General features: G+C 46.6%; 2 protein-coding genes and 1 pseudogene across 12 annotated transcripts; 2 read left to right on the top strand and 1 right to left on the bottom strand.

Moving 5' to 3' along the window:
* The first annotated feature begins 4,322 nt into the window (after positions 1-4,322).
* On the top strand, positions 4,323-5,481 carry LOC136453893 (uncharacterized protein At5g01610-like). The gene is made up of 2 exons (XM_066454445.1): positions 4,323-4,900; positions 5,004-5,481. Exons 1-2 carry the CDS (start codon positions 4,418-4,420, stop codon positions 5,064-5,066), a joined length of 546 nt encoding a protein of 181 aa, XP_066310542.1. The 5' UTR covers positions 4,323-4,417; the 3' UTR covers positions 5,067-5,481.
* A 2,404-nt stretch (positions 5,482-7,885) lies between these two features.
* Positions 7,886-10,370, top strand: LOC136455507 (putative pentatricopeptide repeat-containing protein At5g37570; annotated as a pseudogene).
* A 2,489-nt stretch (positions 10,371-12,859) lies between these two features.
* LOC136450995 (uncharacterized) lies at positions 12,860-23,655 on the bottom strand. 11 transcript variants are annotated; one of them, XR_010758499.1, is made up of 9 exons: positions 23,378-23,655; positions 23,035-23,267; positions 22,396-22,476; positions 17,018-17,371; positions 16,738-16,860; positions 15,031-15,642; positions 14,896-14,941; positions 13,995-14,017; positions 12,860-13,447 (listed from the first exon to the last, which is right to left on the bottom strand). XR_010758499.1 is itself a non-coding variant. In XM_066451710.1 (7 exons), exons 1-5 carry the CDS (start codon positions 23,508-23,510, stop codon positions 16,756-16,758), a joined length of 906 nt encoding a protein of 301 aa, XP_066307807.1. In that variant the 5' UTR covers positions 23,511-23,655; the 3' UTR covers positions 12,860-13,447; positions 13,995-14,017; positions 16,738-16,755. The 11 variants fall into 11 exon arrangements, 6 of the variants coding, with proteins under 6 accessions (XP_066307807.1, XP_066307806.1, XP_066307805.1 ...); XR_010758500.1 differs by lacking the exon at positions 13,995-14,017; XR_010758502.1 differs by lacking the exon at positions 14,896-14,941 and having other exon boundaries at positions 12,860-13,470.
* Positions 23,656-24,137: the final 482 nt, after the last annotated feature.

Here is a 24,137-nt window from a genome sequence, read left to right as displayed (position 1 = left end):
ACTGGCATGATTCTTCATATCGAAGTGAAGCACATGCATAAGACCTTATAGGTTTATACGTCTTGAATACTGGGACAGTACTGGTTGACAAACACAGATCAGCTGGTACTTATGCGAAACAATAACGCTCACTCTATCAAGAGATAATATATATATATAAACTCCACATATTTATTGTTTTAATCTTATTTTAAATACAGTTTAAGCATCCTGAAAGATTGAGCTGATGCATCTCAAGATTAACAGCGCCACCACAAGTGTCTCGATGTGGATGGGTAGGTCATCTACTATTGAAAGAATAGTGCCGCTAAGGACTCAAATTTAGGTAGACAAGTTTTACCATAAGAAACCTAACCAGACAATGTATGTAGATTCCAAATTGACAAACTAACAACGGATAATTTATCACTGAATTAATAGTGTCATTTCTTGCTGTCCAGAAAAATGTGAGCGTTGAATCCGAGTGGACGGTAGGGCATCCTTAACCTATCGTGCCGTTGTATCTGTTGGATTCTCTCACCGTCACATTTGTTTTGGGACTGCAAGTGAGTGGCCGAGGGCGATTCCATTAGGAAATCACAACCGTCATCACTTTACCTAAAGCCATGTTCCATGAATGTCGAGTGCTCCTTGTTAATAAAAGAATCCGGTCGGCAAGCCATTATTAGAGATCTTTGGAGAACAAAGCGATGTATGTCCCATGACACGGGCAAAGGTTAAAAGGCGCCGTCGTACGTCTAAACCGCATGCTAACAGCGAACAAAATCAGTGTAATCAAGCGAGATATATAATGCCTGCAAGCTTGGTGTGCCTCCTGTTGCATGCATCCATCATGACGCGTGTATGCATGACAGCCGCCGCCTTATACATCTAGAGTCTGTTTGTTTGAGCTATAATTTTTGACTTAAAAGCTAGCTTTCTAACCCTCTACTTTTTATTATTGACTTTTGTAATAAATTTTTAGCTTCTCGGCGTACCAAATCGAAAAAACTCCTCTCAGTATGCTTTTCAACTTTTAGCTTCTCAGAAGTTAGCTTTCTAGCTTTTGAAAGTCAGCTCAGCAGCTAAACTGTTTGTTTCGGCTTCTGGCTCTAGCAAAAAGTTGAAACAACTAGCCCCCCTAATCCTCGATCAAGCTTTACACTACACGTCCCTTAACAAGCTCATTCGCTGGTGACTAGTTAGTAGAGAGACTGATGTGGGCTAAACTGTGGGACCCAGCCAGGGACTTTGCCGTGTGCTCTAAGGGTGTGTTTCGTTCGTTGGATCTGAATGAAATTAGGTGTGAGATAGATGACGGTCTAGCTTTTAGAGTTGTTTGTTTCCAAAACAGAGTCCATCCATATACTGTAGCGCATGTTCTGATAATGGTGGATGAGCTTAGCCTACCCAACAGAAAATGGCCGAACCAGGTCATCCATCTTCACTAACCTTAATCATTGGTAAAGATTAGTATCAGATTGTCTATATATGAGGGCAAGAGAGCATGCAGAGGAGAGACGGCTGGATCACGGGCGAACACGTACTCCGTACATCAGGTCGTCCATTTCCATTGGAGCTGGATCGCCAACTCGATCCATGCAGGAAAGTTTCATCAGATGTTCAGATGAGTCGCCTGCCGCATTCATGCACAAGCTGCTGCCGCTACGACGATGGACGGACGACTGTGCTGTGCAGTACAGTGGGCCTCCATCCATCTTTATAATAGGTCGACATGCGGCCTATTCGCTTGGTCGTAAACGATCGTAAATTTTCAGTCAGAACAGTATTTTTCTCTAACACCAAACCAAACAGCAGTAATAATCCATGATCGTATACGATCGTATCAGCACCAGCCGAACAGGCCGATGATCATTGCTCGCACACAACTTGGGTGTACGTCCGGTCCTTGCCTCTCCTTGTCCTTGGCATGGCAATGGCATCCATGATCCATGCATGCATCACCGGCCCGTTTTCACCAACCCTGAGGTGACGTGACCCCGTAGTCTCGATACTTTCAGTCAGGGTTTATTTATCAATCAGTCAACAATATTTTTCTCTTACAACAAACCAGTACCAGTCGAATTTATCAGCAAGAAACCTATCAGCCCCAGAAACCTACTATATTAAGCATGCATGCATTAATAATGCAAGTTTTCCCCCTATCAAGGTAGCTAGTGTATGTGGTCAGCTGTCAAATCTACATGCATGGAGATCTACGACGTGGAGCAGCCAGCATCATGTCAGCCATATTTTAATCCAGCATCAGCCATAATTACATAAATCTGAAAGTAGTTAGGGTATGGATTAAGTTCACCTACAGCCTGCCAGCCAAGGAGCAATATTATTAATTAAACAATGCTTATTAACTACTCCCTCCGTTTCAAAATAAGTGCCCATCTCGTATTTCGATGAGTCAATTAATCTAAAGTTTAGCTGGATTTATAAAAAAACAGTATTAACATTTATATCTCTAAATAGGTTAACTATGAAAATATATGACGAGATTAATCTAATGATATATGTATTTTGTATTATAACCATTGTTACTTTTGTGTATATATTTAGTCAAACTTAAGATTGTTTGGCTCCTCGAAATATGGGATGAGCACTTATTTTGGGAGGAGCGAGTGCTCCGGCCGAGCGATTTCTCTATGGGTTACATGGTACAGGCGGCGAACAGCATCCAGGTTGTCTGATTATGTTGCAGGTACATGCACGCATGATGGGCACAGGCGACGGCTCTGCCTGGTGCCTTGACAATGATTCCCGCCCTTTTGCCCCCAAAATCATTCGTGCATGCAGTGCAGGGCAGCTAGCTAGCTTGGTGAACAAAAGGCGGCGTCGAGTCATTCAACAAGGAACCTGCTGGATATATACAGAAAGAGAGAGACCCAGAGGCCAGCCAGATCATTCATTTGCACTTTTGTGTGTTTCAAGTGGAGAAAAAAAAGCCCCGTTCGTTTAAGCTACTTTTTAGCCATGAAATAATATTTTTCGCTCACAACATCAGCATAAATCAAATTTCAGCATAAGCGAATAGGGCAAAAACAAAACATTCCCTTTCAGTGCTCCTCCATCTTGATTCTTGAACGAACGAACTCTGAAGTTTGGAGCATATGCACACATACAGTACTTACTATATATAATATTTCAATATGCATGGATCGTACGGGCATGACAGGATTGGTGGAAAAGCAGAAAGGAACGGGGCGAGAGAATCAAGAGATGGAGGAGGCACAAGGGTTTGCGACAGCACACGAGACAAAGATGTCGCCCATCGAGAGCCCATGGAATGGAAAGCCGCTCGATCGCTGTTGCTAATCTGCTCTGTCGCCGGAGCTACTATAGCTGAAGGCTGAAGAAGGCTGCAAGCTGCCAGATTTCCGCGTGTGTGCGGGAGGAAATTTCCTTTTGTTTTGCCAGCCGTTGGCGTGTGAATCCCGTATGGGCTTTCGCGCCGGCCGCGCGCCGGGATCGATCCCCACTGCTATTATGCTGCTCCCCCGACAGTTTCAGCCTGTGGTCGTCAGCTCAATCCCCGCACTGCAGCAGCCTCGACAGTGGCGGCTGGGCTGCAAGTGCCAGACCACTAATTCAGTGCACATTACCTGTTCGCTTCACTTTACTGTACAGTAGCCCGCTGCTGGCTGCTGCCCCAGATTTGCTGCTTGCTGCTGCCTCTGCTGATGATGCCGTCACGCCTCACGTTCTCGGGATCGTAACACCTGCGGCCTACGCGCGGGGACGTCCAGGACCAGGACGGAGAAAGGCAGCACCCACACCAATGCGGCAATGCCGCAGGGGAACAGAACAAATGAAAACAAGACTCCCCGCAACTCCGTGCCCTGGACAACGGGCGCCACGCTGAATCCACACGGCGGCACTTGCGCTGGCACCAGACTCGGTTCTGTTCAGTTGGTTCCTGCTTGTTTGACTCGCCAGCGCCAACACTTCTCCGTCACTTCCCTGTCCCATGCGTAACAGTTCTGGACTTCAGGTGTGGCGCGGCTGGGGTTGCGGTATCCTGCTGGCAACCTCCCAGAACGGCCGAAACGGCGCGGCGCATCGCGAGAGCACGAAGCCAGTGGTGTGCGCCGGCACTTCGCAACGCCCCGCGCCCAAAGCGGCAAAAGCCAGCCAAGTCATCCTCTGTCCAACCTGCCTGCCCGTGATATTTGTTCGATGCACGGTAATTTTCGTAATTAAAACGTGTATTAATCCTAATCGCGCCACTTTCAAGTCGCAGGCACGCGGGCCCATCCCGCGCGGCGCGTCCCCATCCGTTTCCTCTGCCTCCCTACCCCGCCCCTCCCTCCTTTTCTTCCCCCGATCGCTATTTCCCATTCCGGCTCCCGTTCTCAACCTCAATTATTGACACCCATCCCCTCTCCTCCTCCTCTCCCGTCCCATCTCCTCGCATCGGTGGGCGTCGGGAATGGCGGCCGCGCTGTGGACGCTGGTGGCTCTGTCGGCGGCGGTAGCGTTTGCGACGGAGGGGCGCGTGGCGGCGGGGGTGACGGCGACGGCGGCGGCGGAGGCGGCGAACGAGGTGCTCCGCGCGCACCAGCTGCCGGGGGGCCTGCTGCCGGCGGGGATCACGGCGTTCCGTCACGACGCAGCCACGGGGCGGTTCGAGGCCCAGCTGGAGGCGCCCTGCACCGCGCGCTTCGAGGTCGGCCTGCGCTACAACGCCACCGTCACCGGGGTCATCAGCCCCGGCCAGATCGCCGCCATCTCGGGCGTCGACGCGCAGGACCTCTTCATGTGGTTCCCCGTCCACGACATCAAGGTCGACATCCCTTCCTCCGGCGTCATCTACTTCAACGTCGGCGTCGTCAAGAAGCACCTCCCGCTCGCCGTCTTCGACGCGCCGCCGGCCTGCACGCCCGACCCGTTCCTCCTCCGCACCGTCCCTCAGGTAAACACCGGTCCATCCACCGTCTCTCGATGTTTTTTTCTGTTAGTATGGCTCGCTTATTATTTTTCAAAGAGTCCTGATGAGTTCTTCTCCGGCGCCGCAGCGGCTGGAGGACGTCGGCGAGGATGGATTGGCCACGGGCGCCGCTGCGGCGTCCCGGCGATGATGGGTGGAGACGCAGGAGGGTTCGACGGCGCCGGCGAGCCAGGATCACAAGCGCAGTTTTGAGAGGAGAACGAACGATCGCCGGTCGGGCGCCGCCGACGGCCGGCCTTCTTCGATGCACATAGATAGCGTGGGCATTTCCATTCTGTTTTTTTTTTCTACTTCCTAGCTACTCTTGTTGTCTTTAGTTCATCCCCGTGTCCTTTTCGGCCGGAATCCGCCGGTTGCCGTAGCGGCGGCGACCGCCGGCGATATTTTTCGCGGTAATGGATGGGATGGTTCTTGTACGTGTCAAGCGCGTCTGGGACGATGATTCCGTCGCCTTGTGGAGAGCTGCGGCCGCGCACTCGCGTCGTGACGAAACAAATCTGTCTGGAATGGAATCCTACCACGCTTCTTTCTTCCCCTGCCCAAATGTCCAATCCGCTGGCTGGTTCATCTGCGATTCAGAGCACACTCTTGCATCGCAGCGTCGTTGTCTCGCTGATGCCTGCATCCGTCGCCGTCGTCGTCGTAGGAGCGAGGCCGGTGACGCCGTCTCTGTCCGTTCCATCGTGGCGTCCAATGGGATCCCGTCCCCTTCGCTGCTGCCACGGCTTCACGGTGCCGTCGCTTGTTGCTCTGCCGAGTGGCCACTGGTGACTGGCCGGAGAGAGAGAGAGAGGTCGCCTGAGAAAGTTCCATGATTCGCCACGGCGGATGCTGACCAGTCCCCTCCTCTCTCTCTCTCTCTCTCCGATTAGTGCCACAGCCTGATGCGGATCCTGATGTGTCTAGCCAAGAAAAGCGCAGTCGCTTTGCGGAGGTGATTGGACCAGTCACCACACTACAGGGAAGGAGCAATGGTGTCTGCTGGGTCTGGGTGGATGGTCACACTCCAGTTCTCATGTCTGCAGAAGATGCCTCCTCCGCCTACCGGCTGCAGTTTCGCGGCCAGTTCCACCCCATTTTGCAAATTTTTTTAAGATTCTTCGTCACATCGAATCTTTGACGCATGCATGAAGCATTAAATATAAATAAAAAATAAAACTAATTACACAGTTTAGACGAAATCCACGAGACGAATCTTTTAAGCCTAATTAGACTATGATCGGACACTATTTATCAAATAACAACAAAAATGCTACCGTAGCACTTTGCTAAAAATTTTGACATCCAACAAGCCCTAACTAACTCGGTGGAATCTTTAATTGTTTTTCTCTCTCCAATAACCAAAGTACTAGTACTATAGTTTATTTGCTACTTGCTAGTAGTAGAAACTAGTTGTAAAATCTGGTGACCATTGATCGCGGCGAGTGTGCATGATTGGTTGGAATGGCTGATGGCTCTGGTACACACATGTGACGAGTCCGGCCTGGGCAATAATTCCTGGTCACAAGCGGACAGGATGATGCGCATGGAGACCCTGGCCATGTTCCTTTTTTTCAACTTGTTTTTTCAATTAAAATAGTATTTTTTTCTCACAACAAACCAGCCAGAATAATATTTTGGTTTATTTTTTCGACGAAACGAACGCCCCCTGACCGGCTCTTCCAAGATCCCCTGTTCGACTATGCCTTGTTTAGATCAGCATGTAAAGTTTTAGGGTGTCACACCAGAGGTTATATGGAGTGTGTGCGTTCAGATACTAATAAAAAAATTACAGAATCTATCGGTAAATTACGAGACGAATTTATTAAGCATAATTAATCCATCATTAGCACATGTGTTACTGTAGTACTTTATTGTCAAATTATGGACTAATTATACTTAAAAGATTCATCTCGTAAATTAGTTGCAAACTGTGTAATTAATTATTTTTTTATTATATATTTAATACTTCATACATGTGTTCAAATATTCGACATGACATGGTGTAAACTTTTAGGGCCTATTTGGTTCCTTCCTCTCCTCCTAAAATTCCTGTCACATCGAATATTTAGACACATGCATGGAGTATTAAATATAGACTAATTACGAAACTAATTACACAACTTGCGACTAATTCGCGAGGCGAATCTTTTAAGCCTAATTAGTCCATGATTTGACAACGTGGTGCTACAGTAAACATGTGCTAATGATAGATTAATTAGGCTTAAAAAATTCGTCTCGAAAATTAGCATCCATCTATGTAATTGATTTTGTAATTAATTTATATTTAATGCTCTTTATTAGCCTCTAAACATTTAATGTGACATAAATTTTAGGAGCGACTAAAGAACCAAACACCACCTTACTTTGGAACTAAACAAGTCTAACCCGACAGCTCAGGAATATCTGGATCGCAGGTGATGCCACACATCGTATCACCCCTTGTTCCCCGGGGGTGTAGGAAGTGTAGTTGCACTGATGACTGATTCGCAGTCTAAACTTGACCGGATTTTTGTATAAACTAAGGCCCTGTTTAGATTCTAAAAATTTTTACTCTAAAGTGTCACATCGAATCTTGCGACACATGTATGGAGTACTAAATGTAGACAAAAAAAAACAAAACTAATTGTACAGTTGGGTGAGAAATCGCGAGACGAAACTTTCGAACCTAATTAGTCCATAATTAGACACTAATTGACAAATACAAACAAAAATGCTACAATAGCCAAAACCAAAAATTTCTGCCAACTAAACGGGCCCTTTGTTAAACCTTGTGTGACCACTGCTCCCGGAAAAGATAACTGCTGAGATGCTGACACGTGGGTCCAGTGAGGCGCATGGTACGTCCTACGTGTCAGTGCTGGAGTGGGGAGTGACAGGTCACGTACAGCCTCACAGGCAACAGCGACGTGACCGGACGCGACGCGATTAGCGAGCGGGAACCGGGAAGGCAAGGGGGGCAGGGGGCGCATGTGCGAGGGTGAAGAAGCTAATGATGACGGGAAAGAGACAAGCGTATCAACTGCAGCGCCCTTCCTGCAGCTGCCGGGGTTGGTTGGTGCAGTAGGTGCAAGGTGCAGCTGCTGCTGGCCATGCCAACGTGCCATTGCCGCTGCCGTTTGCCCGGTTGCCCCGGGACAATTCGAGCACCAATGCTCGGCCACCACCTGGTCACGATCACCTCATCAGCTCACCAACGTGACAAGGAGGTCAAGAGGTCAAGGAGGACAGTTCCGGCTGATCACACTATCGACTGTTTTAGGTAGGAGCCCAGTCAACTTGACAACTGACAACGTGACATTGAGGTGTGCTCTAGAGGCTTCTTCCGGATAGTTTTTATGTTGGAACTTGATTGCTCTTAGAGGTGAAATGTACTCTCCATAATCTGATTGTAGTGCTACGCAGAGGCCACCTGGCTGAGGGGGGAAAAAGGAAAGTTGTAAAAGGAAATTAAAGGAAAGGAAAACAAAACAAAACAAAAGAGCAGCAATAACTCAAAGTTTGGGCTTCGTCGCAAAAAAAAAAACTCAAAGTTTGGGCTGAATTCACTGATGGCCCAAAACTGGGCCGCAAACCTCAACCCCAGATTGAAAGAGGAGCCCAGCCCAGAAGTTCAAAACTCCGACGTATAAAAGCAACCCAAACGCTTACCTCTTTCCCCCGTCACGCTTCCACCACGCGACGGCATGGCGGCCCGCCCATCCGCAAGGCGCACTTCGATCGCATGGCCCGCGCGCTCGCCTCCGACCACCCGCCACCGCCCCCCGACGCGCTGCACGCGCACCTCCTCCGCTCCCACGCCGCGGCCACCGCGCCGAACCTCGTCCGCTCGCTCGTCAACGGCGCCATCAGCCGCCTCTCCAAGCCGCGCCCGCGCGATGCGCTTGGCCTGCTCCTCCTCATGCCGCGCCTGCCCGTCCGCCCAGACCACTTCACGCTCCCCTTCGCGCTCAACGCCGCCGCGTCGCTCCGCCTCCTCCCGCTCGGCGCCTCCCTGCACGCTGTCGCCTTCCGCCTCGCGCTCCTCCCGCTCCGCCTCCCCGTCGCCAACGCGCTCGTCGACCTCTACGCCAAGTGCGAGGAATTTCCCGCCGCTCACGCCGCGCTGGCGGACATCCCGGCGCCCGACGCGGTCTCCTTCAACTCCCTCCTCTGCGCGCACGCTCGCAACGCCTCCGTGCGTCCCGCCGAGTCCCTCTTCGCCGCCATGCCCAGCAGGACCCAGGTCTCATGGAACGCCATGGTGGTCCTCTACGTCAGCGATGGTGACCTCGTTTCCGCTCGCCGCGTGTTTGACGAAATGCCGACGAGGGATACGGCCTCGTGGTCGGTGCTCATTGCTGGGTATTGCAAGGGTGGGCTGGTGCAGAATGCGCGCGAGCTGTTTGACAAAATGCCATAAAAAAATCTCGTGGCCCGAACGGCAATGATTAATGGTTATGCACAGACTGGGCGGCCAAAGGCAGCACTTGCTCTCTTTAGGGATCTGGAGGCTGCTGGAATTGAGCCTGATGGAGCCACAATGGTTGGTGTTATCTCTGCGGTTTCACAGATAGGCAGCACGGAGTTGGCTGGGTGGGTTGGATCTTATGTTGACAGGAAGAAGATCGAAAGGAATGTGAAGGTTCTTACAGCATTAGTAGATATGCATGCAAAGTGTGGCAACATCGAGCAGGCACTGAGTGCTTTCAGGGAGATCTCACAGCCTGATGCCTATCCATACACAGCACTGATTAGTGGCCTGGCAACTCACGGGCATGAAAAGCTGGCACTTTCAGTGTTCGAAAGGATGCAGGCTCAAGCTGTCAAGCCTGACCCTATCACTTTCGTTGGTGTGCTTACTGCATGCAGCCATACAGGGCTTGTTGATAAGGGACTGGAGTATTGGGAGGCAATGGTGCGGGATTATGGAATTGAGCGGTGTGCGGATCACTATGCCTGTGTCATTGACATGCTTAGCCGTGCAGGGAGGATTGAGGAGGCTTTCGAGATGGTTCAGACGATGCCAATGGGGCCACATCCTGGGGCCCTTGGTGCACTCCTGAGTGCCTGCAAGACATATGAGAATGTTGAGATTGCAGAAATTGTTGCAAACAAGCTATTTGAGTTGGAACCTTGGAACACCGGGAACTATATACTCTTGTCAAACATATATGCTGGGAAAGAACTGTGGGAGGAGGCAGAAAGGGTCAGATCACTGATGAGAACAAAATTGCCATTTAAAAATCCTGGATCTACTTGGTTTGAGGATCGGCAGAGGGAGCAAGCCAAGATGTAGAACGAGCAGAAACACCACTGTTGTATCTGGAGATGGTGGAAGCTAGGAAGGCTGAAAACATAGCTATTTAACAATTAACAGTTGGCAAAGCAGGGGCTTCGTATCAGCTTGCCACTAAGGTTCTTCAGCTCTTTGCAGTTCATGTCATGTCCAAAACATACTGTGGTAATTTTTTGATCCATACAGTATCTCCCAATGTACATAGGTAGCTTACAATAAAGCTCCACATATATAGAATAGGTGTTGTAGCAAGGGATTCCAAGATATCATTCCCTTAGCATTTTGTAATAGGAATTGCTACCTTAGTGGTTGTAGCTCAAAGATCTCAGCAAGATAACCTCTTGATATATAGTTTTCAAAGCATGCCGAGATATAGTTTTAAGAAGACTAGGATCACAACATTAAAAAAAAATCAGTATCCTCATGAAGTAGGAAAGTTTTTTTTAGGACAAACACTCCATATCAATGAATGTACATCGGTCTTGATGACTGATAAATTATGAGCACATTCACTGCATGAAATGGTTATTTACAACTAGAATAGCTCTATTCTGCACGTTGAGTATCCGCTTCCATAGAGAGGGAGGTTTTTTTTTTTTTTTGGTGGGGGGGGGGGGGGGGGGGGGGGGGGTGCCTCATTCACAGTGTACATTAGCTATAGCATGCTAATCCGTGTATATTTTTCAGGTCATTTCTCGGCTTGACCTCACTGTCTCGATAGCACGAGCTAATTCATCGATCTTGGGAGCAATGACCTCCTTGACATCATTCCCGTCCTAATCTTGATTGTTGGTGCAACCTTTACCCAGCTTCTTCACAAGAAGCTGCAAGTAGCATGCACAGGAGCTTTTCAGCATGCCATATTCCACGGAGCACAGACCAGCGTCGTGAATACACAAGAGAGAGCAAAGTAATCCCAACTGACTTTGCTGTCCTCGTTGCAATCGAGCTTGAGGAACACAACATTGAGGTTCTTCTCTGACGTTTACTGAAATTCCGGTGCCATGACTTTGCAACAAGGCCCGCACCTGCAAACAGGAGTGCCAAACAATCATCAAATTCTACATTCTGCAATGAGGTGAGATCTATTTTCCACTTGTTGAAGGACTGAAACAAAGAAGAGATTGGTAGAGCTCAGACAATGTCCCATTGAGTGTACATGTTGAGGCCGACAACTTTCTCTTGTCGGACAACGCCGGAGTGACGACGGTTCCACGTCGCCGGCGAACTCTCAGCTCACGCACACAAACACACGAGCTCTGATGAAGAACTCGCTCACGAACTTGCTGTTTTTGGTGCTGCAATGGACAATTTTTCTGTGACTACAGTTGTTGAATTATACGGCTTCTGACCTCCCAGGCTTAGCAAACTTTGTAACTATTCTTATTTATTATTACTAGACTAATAGAAAGTAGAAATCGGCAGTCTCATGCATTTCCGTTCAAAAAATAATGTTGAAATAAGCAACAATTATAAGAGACCATGGCCACTCGGCCCCACATGCGCGCCACACTCCTCTTCACAGTGAATTGGCATCCCCAAACGCAAGAGGCCTAGAGAGGCGCCGTTCGACGCGCCGCGCATGGCCAACTAACTGAACATGACAAAGGGATTACAATGCGCCCGTCATCTGCGGAGCCTGGGATGGTTTCGGTGATCTCTTCAAGGATGCGATCTTGGATTCTAGGTGTAGTTGTAGGATCTGTTTGTGTACTTGGGGTGGGCGTGGGTGTGAGTGTGTGTGGTGTTGGTGTGTGTATCTACTCATGAACAGATACTACAGTTGTACCTAGATGAGAGACGCAAAAAAAACTAACTGAACATGGAAAATCAATCCGCAGTACAAAGTTTATTCTCACATCAAGTCAAACTGAGCAGACACCTTCGCTCTGTTCGTTTGGGTTGGTTTAGCTTATAAGTCATGGCTGACTGATTTAGTGTGAGAGAAAAATATTGTTAGTTGGCTGATAAACCATAGCTTATAAGTCAAATAGAGAATTCGGCTTACAACCTGTTTGATAGAGCGCCTAGCTACTGTTTGGCAGAATTTCTGATGAATTCAGCCTGGAAGCTGTTTTCGAAGCACCGGCGACTATGGCCAAGATCCAATTCTTGTTGGAGCCATCATAATTCATATGGATCTTAAAATAAAATTTATCTGGAATCAGACCATAAACAATAACTTATTGAAGATACAAACACATTATAAACTAGAAATGCACGCGGCGCGCTTACTCTGCATGGGGCCAGTGGTGTTCGACACAAATGCTTTGTCTGATCTTAAGACATTAAAACATATATATTGTATGCCTGAATATTGCAAATGGAGTAGCATACTCTTGGTGCAATTATTTGAGCCAAGGGAGCAAAAGGCAGGTGTACACATATTAACATATAATAAAATGCCTTGATCCGGAAGGTAGCAAAAGTTAACCACCAGCATAAATTTTACTGTCCGAGACTTGTTGTCTTTGAAGTCTCTAATTATGTCCATCTGCAGAGGAACCTTACAACTCTGATTTTTGCAACAAACTGGGCAATTGTTCATAGAATCATCCTCTGATAAATGTCGATATTTGACTCAGTGTAACAAAGTAACCAAACACAAACCGTGAAAATCTTACTAGGAATCCATAAATGAAAGATGAAGTAGATAGACACCAATATTGATGACTGGAAGTAATAGGTAGTCAAATGCAATCACAGATACAAATGGTTTTACATGGGCACAAATCAGTGCCTAATGTACTTTACATAGGATCTTCATCTCTGTTTAAAAGCATGCCATTAAATGCAATCTCAAGTGATCAACAATTCAACCCAAATGATTTTATGAGTGCTTTTAAAAATGCGCTTGACATAGTATCTGTCCCTCCTAGACCCTAGTTCATATGGCATTGCACAGGCACTGTAATGATGGAACATGTTTTACACCTTGTTCGCTTGGGCTTGTTTGGCTTATAAGCCGTACTTTTTCAGCAATGAACAGTATTTTTCTCTCACACCAAATCAGCCAACGGTACTTTCAGCCATGCCTTATCAGCCAAACAAGCCCCAGCGAACAGAGCGTTAATCTTCAGTGTCTTTTTCTTTCTGCAAAATTCAGCAATTAAGTTTTTTTAATCAAGAACAAGGCATGGCCGAGAGGAAGATTTCAGTGATGCAACTTCAGTATCATAGTGCAAAGACAAGCATTGTCCAGGTCAGCTTCACTGTCCTTCATACTCTCCGATTCATCATCATCCTTGTTTGACCTATCACGACGATGGGACGATAGCTTGAAATACAAAATGGCATAGGCAAAAATAATCATTCACATATGATCACACCAAGAAGCAATCAGTTTTTAGATGCAGTCTACAGTTAAAGAAAATAAAAGTTAGCATCAACTGACAGGAAAAGCAAAGTTCCAGGAGGTAAGCTAGAACTTAACTCTGTTACCTAGGTTCTACTTCTATACTTGCTAAACCAATCCACTTTCATAAACAAATCGGCTGTAGATCAGAGTATGGTCCTTTGTCAAATCATTCAATAGGGCATAAGTGTGGTTGTAATGAAAAAAAATAGTGTTTTAACCACAAGATCATATTATTCTGCCTATAACTATTTTCATGACAAATTCTCTCAGATAACCCGAAAAATTATATAAAATTCTAAATGACACTGGAGTTCGTAGTATCACATAAATAGAAACAAATCTTAGTTTTCATATATGACATAAACGATCAGCCATCATCCAAATCAGTCATATTCATGAGATCAATCTGAAAATTTATACCAAGGTCAAGAAAGTAGTGGCACCTGCTGCTGCAACATGAGTACGACTACTCCCAGCAAGAACAAGTTGCACAATTATCAAATTAGCAACCATCAAAGCAACAACATCATTAGCATAAGCATGTGGTAATTAAGGTTGAAATTTAAGAGTTCAAGGGGCTTTTTTGCTCCTCGCACGAATGCCTTCTAGTTCTAGTGCAAATATCTTAAGAATATATGCAGAATATAAATAATATAAAGAAGAAGAGAATTCGACAATTGCAAATTGTCTGAAACTAAAGAAATAAAAAATTTGATGGTAAACTATGGCATAGTTAAGTATTTATTGATTTTGGTAAAATGTAGGCAATTGTGTAGTCCTATGTCAGCTTAGATAGATAGTAAAGTACCACTGTTGATACATGTGGACCTATTAATAAATCAATCAAAAAGGTACGAGGCAGGTTTTATTCCTGAATCTTGATGTCATAATCAAAAGAGAACTCTATTCTTCTGAAAGATAATACTATGAGATTTGCAATGTTCAGAGAGAGATATTGTACACTTGAACATGGACCAGCCAAAATAAGGCAACTAAAGCACATAAATCATTGTAACATAAAGATACATGTGCATATGGATATCTCAAGCTAAGAGCATATCACAACAGATCCAATAAAATTGGTGTTGAAATATGTAGAGACCGCGGCAATTTATTTTGCATCTTTTCAAGTTGTGCGCATTATAATCTCTATAATACAAATCCTGAGCCATGGTTAGAGTAACATGTGCAAACATATTTTAAAAAGGTACATGATTATGTTATGAATCTAACAAAATTAATTTCACAATATTTGGATCTATAGTTATTTTTCCTATAATTTTCACAAGTTTCTGCATGGATTAGTGCCAAATGTGCAAGTTCTTATTAGCTTGTACTGTTCACCTTCTTGTCGTAGCAGCAAAACCATAGAGAGAAGAAAGGACCACACCTGCCATAGATCCACATCAAGAAACGGGATGCGCAACCAGCTGAAGGAGCTAGATATAGCCATATAGGAGGGATTTGACTAGAGATTACCTTGTTGAAGGAGCGCAGAGCTCTCTGTGGGCGTGATCTTCGGCGAAGGTGACGATGGAGTACTGTCAGCCCTTCGTAGTCTTTTGGTCCTCTTGCTGTGACTCGGAAGCGGCCTTGCCCGTCGCCTCACGCCGAGGAGCGGGGGGTGGCGGCGCTCGAGGCGTGATTCGGCGCGCTTTCTGCCGCCGCCGCGCTCGAGGCGTGATTCGGCACGGGGTGCTTCTCGCGGCCCTCTTGGCCCCGCACCAGGCCGCGGGGAAGGAGCGCGCGCCGCTGTAGGTCCTCGCTGTGGCGTGTGACTCGAGATTTGACGGCCGGCGCCGCGCGGGCACTGGCGAGGGGGGCGCGCGAGGCAGCTGAGCTGAGTGGTGGCCAACGGTCAGGCGCCACCTGTGGCGGCGGCGCCCGTGCCCTAGGCTGGACGCGTTCGCGTCTCCTCGCAAGGTCGCCGCGCCCTCGCTGCCGCCCGCTCTCCCCTGCATCGAGAAGGGGGGCAGGGTACCAGGGAGGACGACGGGCCAACGGCCCGAGAAACATGGCGAGCTGTCGGATGGGCATAGTAGCGGGCAGAGACCCGAACCGCTCCAGCATCGGACGGAGCACATTGCTTGCCTGCCGGATCTAACGGTTAGTAGGCTAACGGGCGACGTGGCCTAAGCGGGTGCTCGAGCTTGGCTCAGGATTCGAAAGGAAGAGATTATTTGCATCCGTATGTTCCGAGGCAACAAAAATGTCAGCTTACTATAGTTTGAAAACCCGATTAAGTCATTTTGTACACACTCGGATTTTGCCAAAGGGCCTCAACTCCAACGGGTTAGAGCGTCCCGGCGGCGGTCATGGGTTCGACTCTTCGTTAGAGCGAATTTTAGGTTGGGGTTAAAAAAAATTCCCTCGTCTGTCCCACGCCAAAGTACATGTCAAAGTACAGGTCTAAGGACGGTGCCGCTGTGTAAGGATAGGGCAGGGGTTCGGAGGTTTTCTGGTGTAAGGGTAGGACAGGGGTTCGGAGATTTTCTGGACCTACGTGAAAATGTTTTCTTCTTAATGCAATGTTCGGATGTTTTCTGAACCTGCGTGAAAATGTCTTTTTCTTAATGCAATGTCTGGGGTGGTCATACCCTCGTAGGTCCAGTTTTTACACACTCAGATTTTCACCAACGCTCTGCAACTTTATTATATTATATTACTAATTCAAATACAGTACACATGCAAATGCTACATACACCGTACACTCGCTCATACGGACACGCACACATTCACCCTACCTCTATGACTCCAAGGGATCTTGAGGTAGACAAAATGCCACTAGACACCTCATTGCCGGTAAGCACACCATCTGCCACTTAAAAGTATAAAAATAATTAACCATAAATATAAACACACGTGTTGAGTTGAAAACTAAACTTTGATGGATATGTTCCATCAAAAAGAACCTAACTAAAAGAGTTGAGGATTAAAAAAAAAACTGTAAATTGGCAACTTGAAATCATGAGTGCCCAATTAATCTCTCTCCAAAAAAAAAGGGAAGGCGTGCCAAACTAATATCAGCAGAAATAGATCAACTGCAGTGAAGCTCACAAATCTCTTGCAGGTCAGATGGCAGAATGCTTGTATGATATTATTTTGCTAGACACAACTACATCTACATGCATATATGTATACATACACACAGGCTACATGCGGAGGATTCGACAGGTTGCGACTCACGATGAAGTTGGTCCGCAGTCACAGAGTCGTTCTCAAAAACTGTACAATGAAGTAGATCACGGCCAGGAGAAGCCCAATCTGGTACACGTCCTGATTGAAGCCATCATCTGGCCTTTCAAAGAACTGCACCAATAAAACCAAAACAGCGCAATGAATAACTGGCGTAGCGTAACTGAACTGACCTCATCAGAATTTTGGAGTATCAGAAGCGAGGATAGCCAAATAATCTGGAGATTGGTGATGTAGCAGCACAATTATGAAACTGAAAAGGTTCATGTACCTTTGTAGGATCACTAGAAGGATCTGGATAAGCCTCGAAATTCTGATCTCCCTTTGTTAGCCCAGATGCCGTGCTCTTAGCAGCTTCGATTGTATCCTTCCCGGACTCAACAGTGGAGTAAACCCTTCTGGACAGCCAAAAATATGCTTGAGCTGGAAGAGACGAGGCAGAGAGGTCCCAGGAGTCGACCTGTTCTAGTACTTGTCCACTTATCTGGTTCAGGACGAACTGCGATTCAACACGGACAATGACGTTTCCTCCCATGGTCGCAAAGAATGGATTCTTAGGCTTCCCTCTGAATGCCCATTTAATGGTCAGATTGCTTGTCGATTGCATTGACATATCCTGGACTGTCTGACACAATAATAAGAGTGTTGATTAGATGCTTCTGAATGTTGTAGAGGGGCATGCTGGAAACATTTAACATGATGACATGTTGTGCAACAAGTTTGGGTTAAGATACTGGATTGAAGTATCTAACATTTAACATGATGACATGTTGTGCAACAAGGTTGGGTTAAGATACTGGATTGAAGTATCTAACATTTAACATGATGACATGTTGTGCAACAAGGTTGGGTTAAGATACTGGATTGAAGTTGTTAGAATTGATCTCATCCGTCTTGACCCAACGGTCGAGACGGACCCCTTGACCGCGTTCTGATCGGGGACGTCCAACCATCTAGTGGTTGGAGGACCCCCGTCGCACAGTGCCTATAAAGAGGAGGTGGGGCAAACGGCTCTCGGAACGAGGTTCACTGCCGCCGCCACAACCCCACCATCTAACCCTAGTCCGATCGAGAGGGAGGCACTGCCAGCGGCGGGAAGCGCCACTGCCTTTACCACCGCCAACACAACTTCACTGTGTCACCCGTCTTCCCCGACCGTCGCTGCCTTAGCGCAGATCTTCACCGGCGAACCAGCGATGGCAGGGAGCTCCTCCGACCCCTCCGACGGTCAGATGCTCCTACATCTCCCTCTCTCTCTCTCTCTCCTTCTTCAGAAGCAAGCTCTAGGTATATTTAATTCAATTGGTAAAGATATCACCCTCTGATCTACACCTAGATGGTCCAAAGTGTCTAACATTGGTATCAGAGCCGCCGATCTAGTGTGTGGATTATGTCAGGGGTAACAGTGTAGAAGGAGATGAGTTAGATCCGGTTCGGATCGAAAGAAAAGAAATATAGAGGGTTCATCGAATCCTAAACCCTAATCGGGTGATAGAAAGAAAAAGAAAGAAGGGGATTCGAATTCGATTCGGATTACCCTCCTAAAGAACCCTAACCCTAAAGAAATTGGACGGTCCGGGGAAGGTTTCCCCACCGCCGTCACTACCGCCTCACGCAGGATGGAACACCCGCCGCCGTTTTGCTGACGCGCGGGAAGAGAAGCAAAAGAACAGAAAAGAAAAGAACGGATTAGATCCTTTCGGATCTGATCATACAGACTAGGGTTTTCACTAACCCTAACCCTAACTGGGTGAAGATGGAAACATAGGGCTCGGATTCAAGAAAACGACGAGATCCGAACCCTAACCCGCTACAGACTCGGGGAAGAAGAAGAACAGGGTGAATCCCTAACCCGAAACCCCAACCCTAACTCGATCCCCATCCCAATCGGTCAAAACTGAGAAGAGCAAACAAGATCCGAAGAAACAGAAAGGGAAAAGGGGTCGAGGAAGAGTCAGTGGGCTTACCTCGCCGCTGCGCAGCACTGCTGCCTCGCCGGCGCGCGGGGAGAAGAAGGCCGAGCGCCGGGAGAAGCCTCTCGCCGGACTCAGGCCAAAGGGGCGCCGCGGCCAGGCCACTCGACGGCAGCGCGCTCACCCGCTGGGGAGCGCGCACGCCGGCGAGGGGGGCGATGACGGCGCCGAGGCCCTGCTCGCTCTCGTCGTCGCCTGCTCTTCGTCGGGCTCGCGCGACTGAGAGAGTAGAAGGGAGAAAGAAATGAGGCTAGGGTTCCGGGAAGGCTGGCCGCGGCGGGTTTTGATCGGGCGAAACGGTCGGACGGCCGTCGGATTTGATCCGACGGCGAGGAGTCACTGGGCCAAATGAGGCCCAGGCAGGGCGCGCAGCCGCGGCGCTTTGCCGACCCAGGCCCACGTTGCGGCTTGGGTGGCAGCGCGCGCGCGAGGGAACAAGGCCGGACCGGTTTTTGCTGCTGGGCCGAGCAGACAGTGAACAAATGAGTCCATTTTTCTTTTTTCTTTTTCTAGTAAAATGTTATTTCCTGGAAAATGATTAATGACTCAAGAAAAATTAGAAAAGAGAATTTTCATGTGGGCAAAATTCACTAGTTTAAGATTTACATGTTTCCTCTACAAAGTTAAAGTTTATTGTCTTCTTATTAAATTCGAACCAATGGAAGAATTTAATTTGAAGACCAGTTATAGTTATTCAATAAATGATGAAAAGTTGATCCTCCAGTTAAAATTGGAACCAACGGAAAAATTTTAATTGGAGGAATAGTCGGTTGGTAGTTAAAATTGAATTATGGTATTGTTATTTTCTGACCAACGTTGATGATAACAATATTATAATTCTATGAGTTCTATGTTTAAAGTTTAAATCTCTGATGAATTTTGCATCAAAGTGACCAATTTTTCAGAAAAAAGATAAAGATCAAGGAATGCTCTTAAACTAGAGAAATGTATTTTCATGTTTCCGCTGCAATAAAGTTGATTGTCTTCTAATTAAATTTGAACCAACGGAAGAATTTAATTCTGAGGAGCAGTTCTATGTTTTCAAGATTATTGAGGTTCTATACATTAATTCTATTTCTGACCAACGATGATGTGGAATTAATGTAGAAGAATGATGTTTTATTCTATTTCTGCCCAACGGTGATATAGAATAGAACATAAAGATTTCAAAGTTTAATGAGCATTATTGTTGAATATTTTTTCAGACAAAAGACCTCCATGCTTTCATTCTTGAAGGCAGTAAGAGAAATGAGCTGGGTACTTGTGACTCAGATGATAAAATGCCTAAGGGAAAGTTATGTATGAAAGAATGCCATTGTTTAAGGGACTGTGTTCTCTTTAAAGAATGGCTTCAAAAGAAAAGAATTCTAGGATATTGATCCAAGAAAAAAGATAGATCAATGAGAGTCTTCATTGAGAAATGTTTTTATGTACTCTTTGTGAAGAAGAATTTATTTTCAGTTTCACTTATGAGAGTTGTAAAAGTCATATACATGTTTAATTTGACCAACATTGAATTAAACATGTGTGTTAAAAGAATATTCGAATTTATTTCTAAATTTGATGATTGAACATGAGCCAATCCTAGCATTTATGTCCGTTCAAGGGAATTATCTTGCATGGCGGGAGAGTTTTGGCATAGTACTTATCCCGCATGGCGGGAGAAGGATGTGATGACTCATGTGCTCTAAGTGTATCCCCACATGGAGAGAAGTTTGTGGTAGCTCTTATGCTATCCTAGTATTGACCGTACACTCTGATTGTGTCATGGTCATTAAGTACTCAATGAGTTTAAGAACAAAAGAAAGTTGCATGTGAACCAAAAGATAAGAATGATATGCAAGCGTGACTTGTAGAAGTATTGATAATAATAGACTATGTTGAGTTTTGAAGTGAAATGAGAAAAATGTACTCCCATACGAATTAAGAAATAACTTTGTTTACATGATGTAATCATGTGGATGAAGTAAGTAATTAAAGTTTCCTCATTCACAAGAAATTGGAACTTACCGAGACAAAAGAAAAAGGGGTATTAGAACTATCTCAAGTGTATACTTAGAGAAGATTCTAAAGAAATAAAGTATATATATGTGAATAAACCTGCGTCTGTTCCTATAGTCAAGGATAATAGTTTTAGAAACTTTCAGTGTTCCAAGAACCAATGTGAGATCGATCAAAAGGACGTCATATATGCTTCAGCTGTTGGGAGCTTAATGAATGCTTATAAGTAAGAACTTACCCTGGCATAGTTCATGTATCCGGGATGTTTTGGTAGAAGTCCAGTCCAGATATAGATCACTGGAATAGAGTTGAGAATGTTTTGCAATTGTGCAAAGATTTATAGGCCTCATGGTGAATAAGAAAGAATAAGTACTCTTAAATAGTTGTGGGTACAAATGTTAAATTTTGGCGAGATGTTTAGTGAAACCCACATAGTAGCTAACACTCGCAGTTGGAGTTTTATTGTGGAAAAACTCCAAAGAAACAGTTGTGGTGTCATCAAAGATGCATACCCACAGTATAGCTTGTTATGAGGCTTAAGGACAGGCGAAATGGTTAAAAGAACTTACACCCGGAATTGATAATGGTATACAACAGCAATAACCATTTAAGTAGTCCGCTCCTATAACAACGGGTCAAGTGTGGTGCCAAACACATTGACGTTAAAGTTATACGTTGTGAAAGAGAAAGTCCGGAATCATACTAAAAGTATTAAAGTAACAAGTAACTGCTTGCGGATCCGCGTACAAAAGGCTTACCACCCAGTGTGTTTAGAGAACACACAGTCGACATGGGTTTATGGTATAGCCTATGATTTCCGAACAATAAAAGGCTCAAAAGTTAAAGAATCTGTTTCAGAACAGAGATGTGTATTATAGCTGTTAAGTCTATCGGCGATTAACCGTGACGATGAAGCATGCTCTATGAACTAATCTGTGATGGAACAAATAAAAGTGAAAGGGATTAAAGTCAAAGTTTAAAGTTAAAGTATGAGTTGAGATCAAGGGGAAGAATGTTAGAATTGATCTCATCCGTCTTGACCCAACGGTCGAGACGGACCCCTTGATCACGTCCTGATCGGGGACGTCCAGCCATCTAGTGGTTAGTGGGCTCCCGTCGCACAGTGCCTATAAAGAGGAGGTGGGGCAAACGGCTCTCGGAACGAGGTTCACTGCCGCCGCCACAACCCCACCGTCTAACCCTAGTCCAATCGAGAGGGAGGCACTGCCAGCGGCGGGAAGTGCCACTGCCTTTACCACCGCCAACACAACTTCACCATGTCACTCGTCTTCCCCGACCGTCGCTGTCTTAGCGTAGATCTTCACCGGCGAACCAGCGATGGCAGGGAGCTCCTCCAACCCCTCTGACGGTCAGATGCTCCTACATCTCCCTCTCTCTCTCTCTCTCCTTCTTCCAAAGTAAGCTCTAGGTATATTTAATTCAATTGGTAAAGATATCACCCTCTGATCTACACCTAGATGGTCCAAAGTGTCTAACAGAAGTATCCAACATTTAAGATGATGGCATGTTGTGCAACAAGTTTGGGTTAAGATCCTGGATTGAAGTATCTAATTCCGCAGGATTATCTGGAACCAGTCTAATGATCAATGATATGAGTCGTAGAAGATATGCACAGCAAGTAGAACAGGACTATCACAATCTGATCGATTCTTACCACTACAGGCTTTTCCAATGCCTTAGTGATCCATAATGGCCTCTTGTACTTCTCACGCCCAACAAATGTCCTGAGTGGGTCCTGAAAGAAGATATGCACAGCAAGTATAAGCATGAAGCATGCATACAAGCATCTGAAGGATGAAATTAGGCCATCGGCAAATTGAGAGACAGGCAGGTAATATGTTCTCTTCCATGGAAAGGAACGAACACATAATTACTAACGTCTTAGTGTTTTGCCTATTTCCATGTTCTAACTGTTCCACTCAACCAATACGAGCAAATACCTTACAAAAAACTTATGCACGAAGGCAAAGAGGTAACATACTAACATAGGATTTGCTACGAAGTGATCAGTCACTGTCAACTACTAGTAACGACAAACGATCTCCTGTCTAACATTACGTAGTTGAAATTTTGACACTTCGTTCATGCTCTCAACTTCATTAAGGAAAACATTATCTAAAAAATCTTCATTAAGGAAACGACCGCCTTCAAGTTTTCAAGTGCAAAAATCCGAAGTGAATATTGATGTAAGAGAACTCGAATTGAAAGTCTCAGAGCCGTGTTCATGAAATGTAAAATAATTCGCGTAGCAGAGAGACTGATGAGACGGGATCACATGAGCAATGATCAGCACCTTATATTTGACGGAGACAGCGTAGCTGTTGAATGCGCGGTTGTCCTCGCGCAGCTCGAGGATGTCCCGCGCGATCTGCCTCGCCGTGGACTCCACGTAGGGGCTGCTTATGCATTCAAAGTCGTTGCAGAGCACCCCGAAGTCCATGCCGTCGACCATCTTATCCGCCTGAGACCTCTCCTCGGGGAGACCGGCGGCAGCCGTCGCCTCCACCTCCTTGGAGTCATCGCCGACTGCGCACACGGTTCAACGCGTCGTCAGCACGCACGCACGAACACACGTCGCGGCACGGGTCACTCGTCAGGGAGGGAAGGCTCGCGCGAAGGTCTGGTTTGGGACTCACCGTGCAACGGCGGGAGACGGAGGCGACGGCGAGGAGAGACGGGGGCGAAGATGTTCAGCCGGCGGAAGGCGGCGGGGGACGAGGGCGAGGGGCGGCAGGAGCAGGTGAGCGCGGTGGCGGTGGGGGTGGCCATTGGTGGCCCATGGCGCGGACGGCGTGGCGCGGCGTGAAGACGCGCGGCCGCGCGGGGGTTGGCCGCTGCGGATAAGGCCGCGGCGCGCCACGGCCTCTCATTTGCGTGCTCGCCTGGCCTCCGCGCTGCGCTGCCCGCCCAACGGCCTATTTTTCGTGGGAAAATGGACGCAGCTTTTTAGCATTTTCTAGTGAGCGTGCTTTCTTCTCAGCCCAACTTCCCATTCTCTTCGTAAATCCGGAGTACTCCAGTAGTTCGGAAAAATACCAATGTATTTAAAAGCTAGTGCCACTTTTCTGATTTTCATACAACATGCGGCCAGACATGCATTGATCGGGCAGATCATCGACAACCTAGACGCATCACATCCGTTCATTGATCTTTACTGTCTTCCCAGCTGAAAGTCTCTAACATCTCTTCAGTTTCGTCAGATAACGAGTATTCAGTTCGTCAGAGCTTGACAGCGCAAAGCCTCGAGCCCTAAGCCCTCGATAAAAGTACTGCCAGCGCACGCCAATGTTTGGTTTGGAACACGGAAATCTGACCCAGTTACAAGTCATCTAGTAATTTATGCCTTGTTTAAATCCAGAATGTAAAGTTTTGGGATATCACGTGAGAGTGTTCGGA

The sequence above is a fragment of the Miscanthus floridulus genome, chromosome 5 (genome assembly GCF_019320115.1).
Source record: "Miscanthus floridulus cultivar M001 chromosome 5, ASM1932011v1, whole genome shotgun sequence".
NCBI classification, from domain to species: Eukaryota; Viridiplantae; Streptophyta; class Magnoliopsida; order Poales; family Poaceae; genus Miscanthus; species Miscanthus floridulus.
Note: the sequence above shows the minus strand (reverse complement) of the source record. Positions and strands in the feature narration are given on the sequence as shown.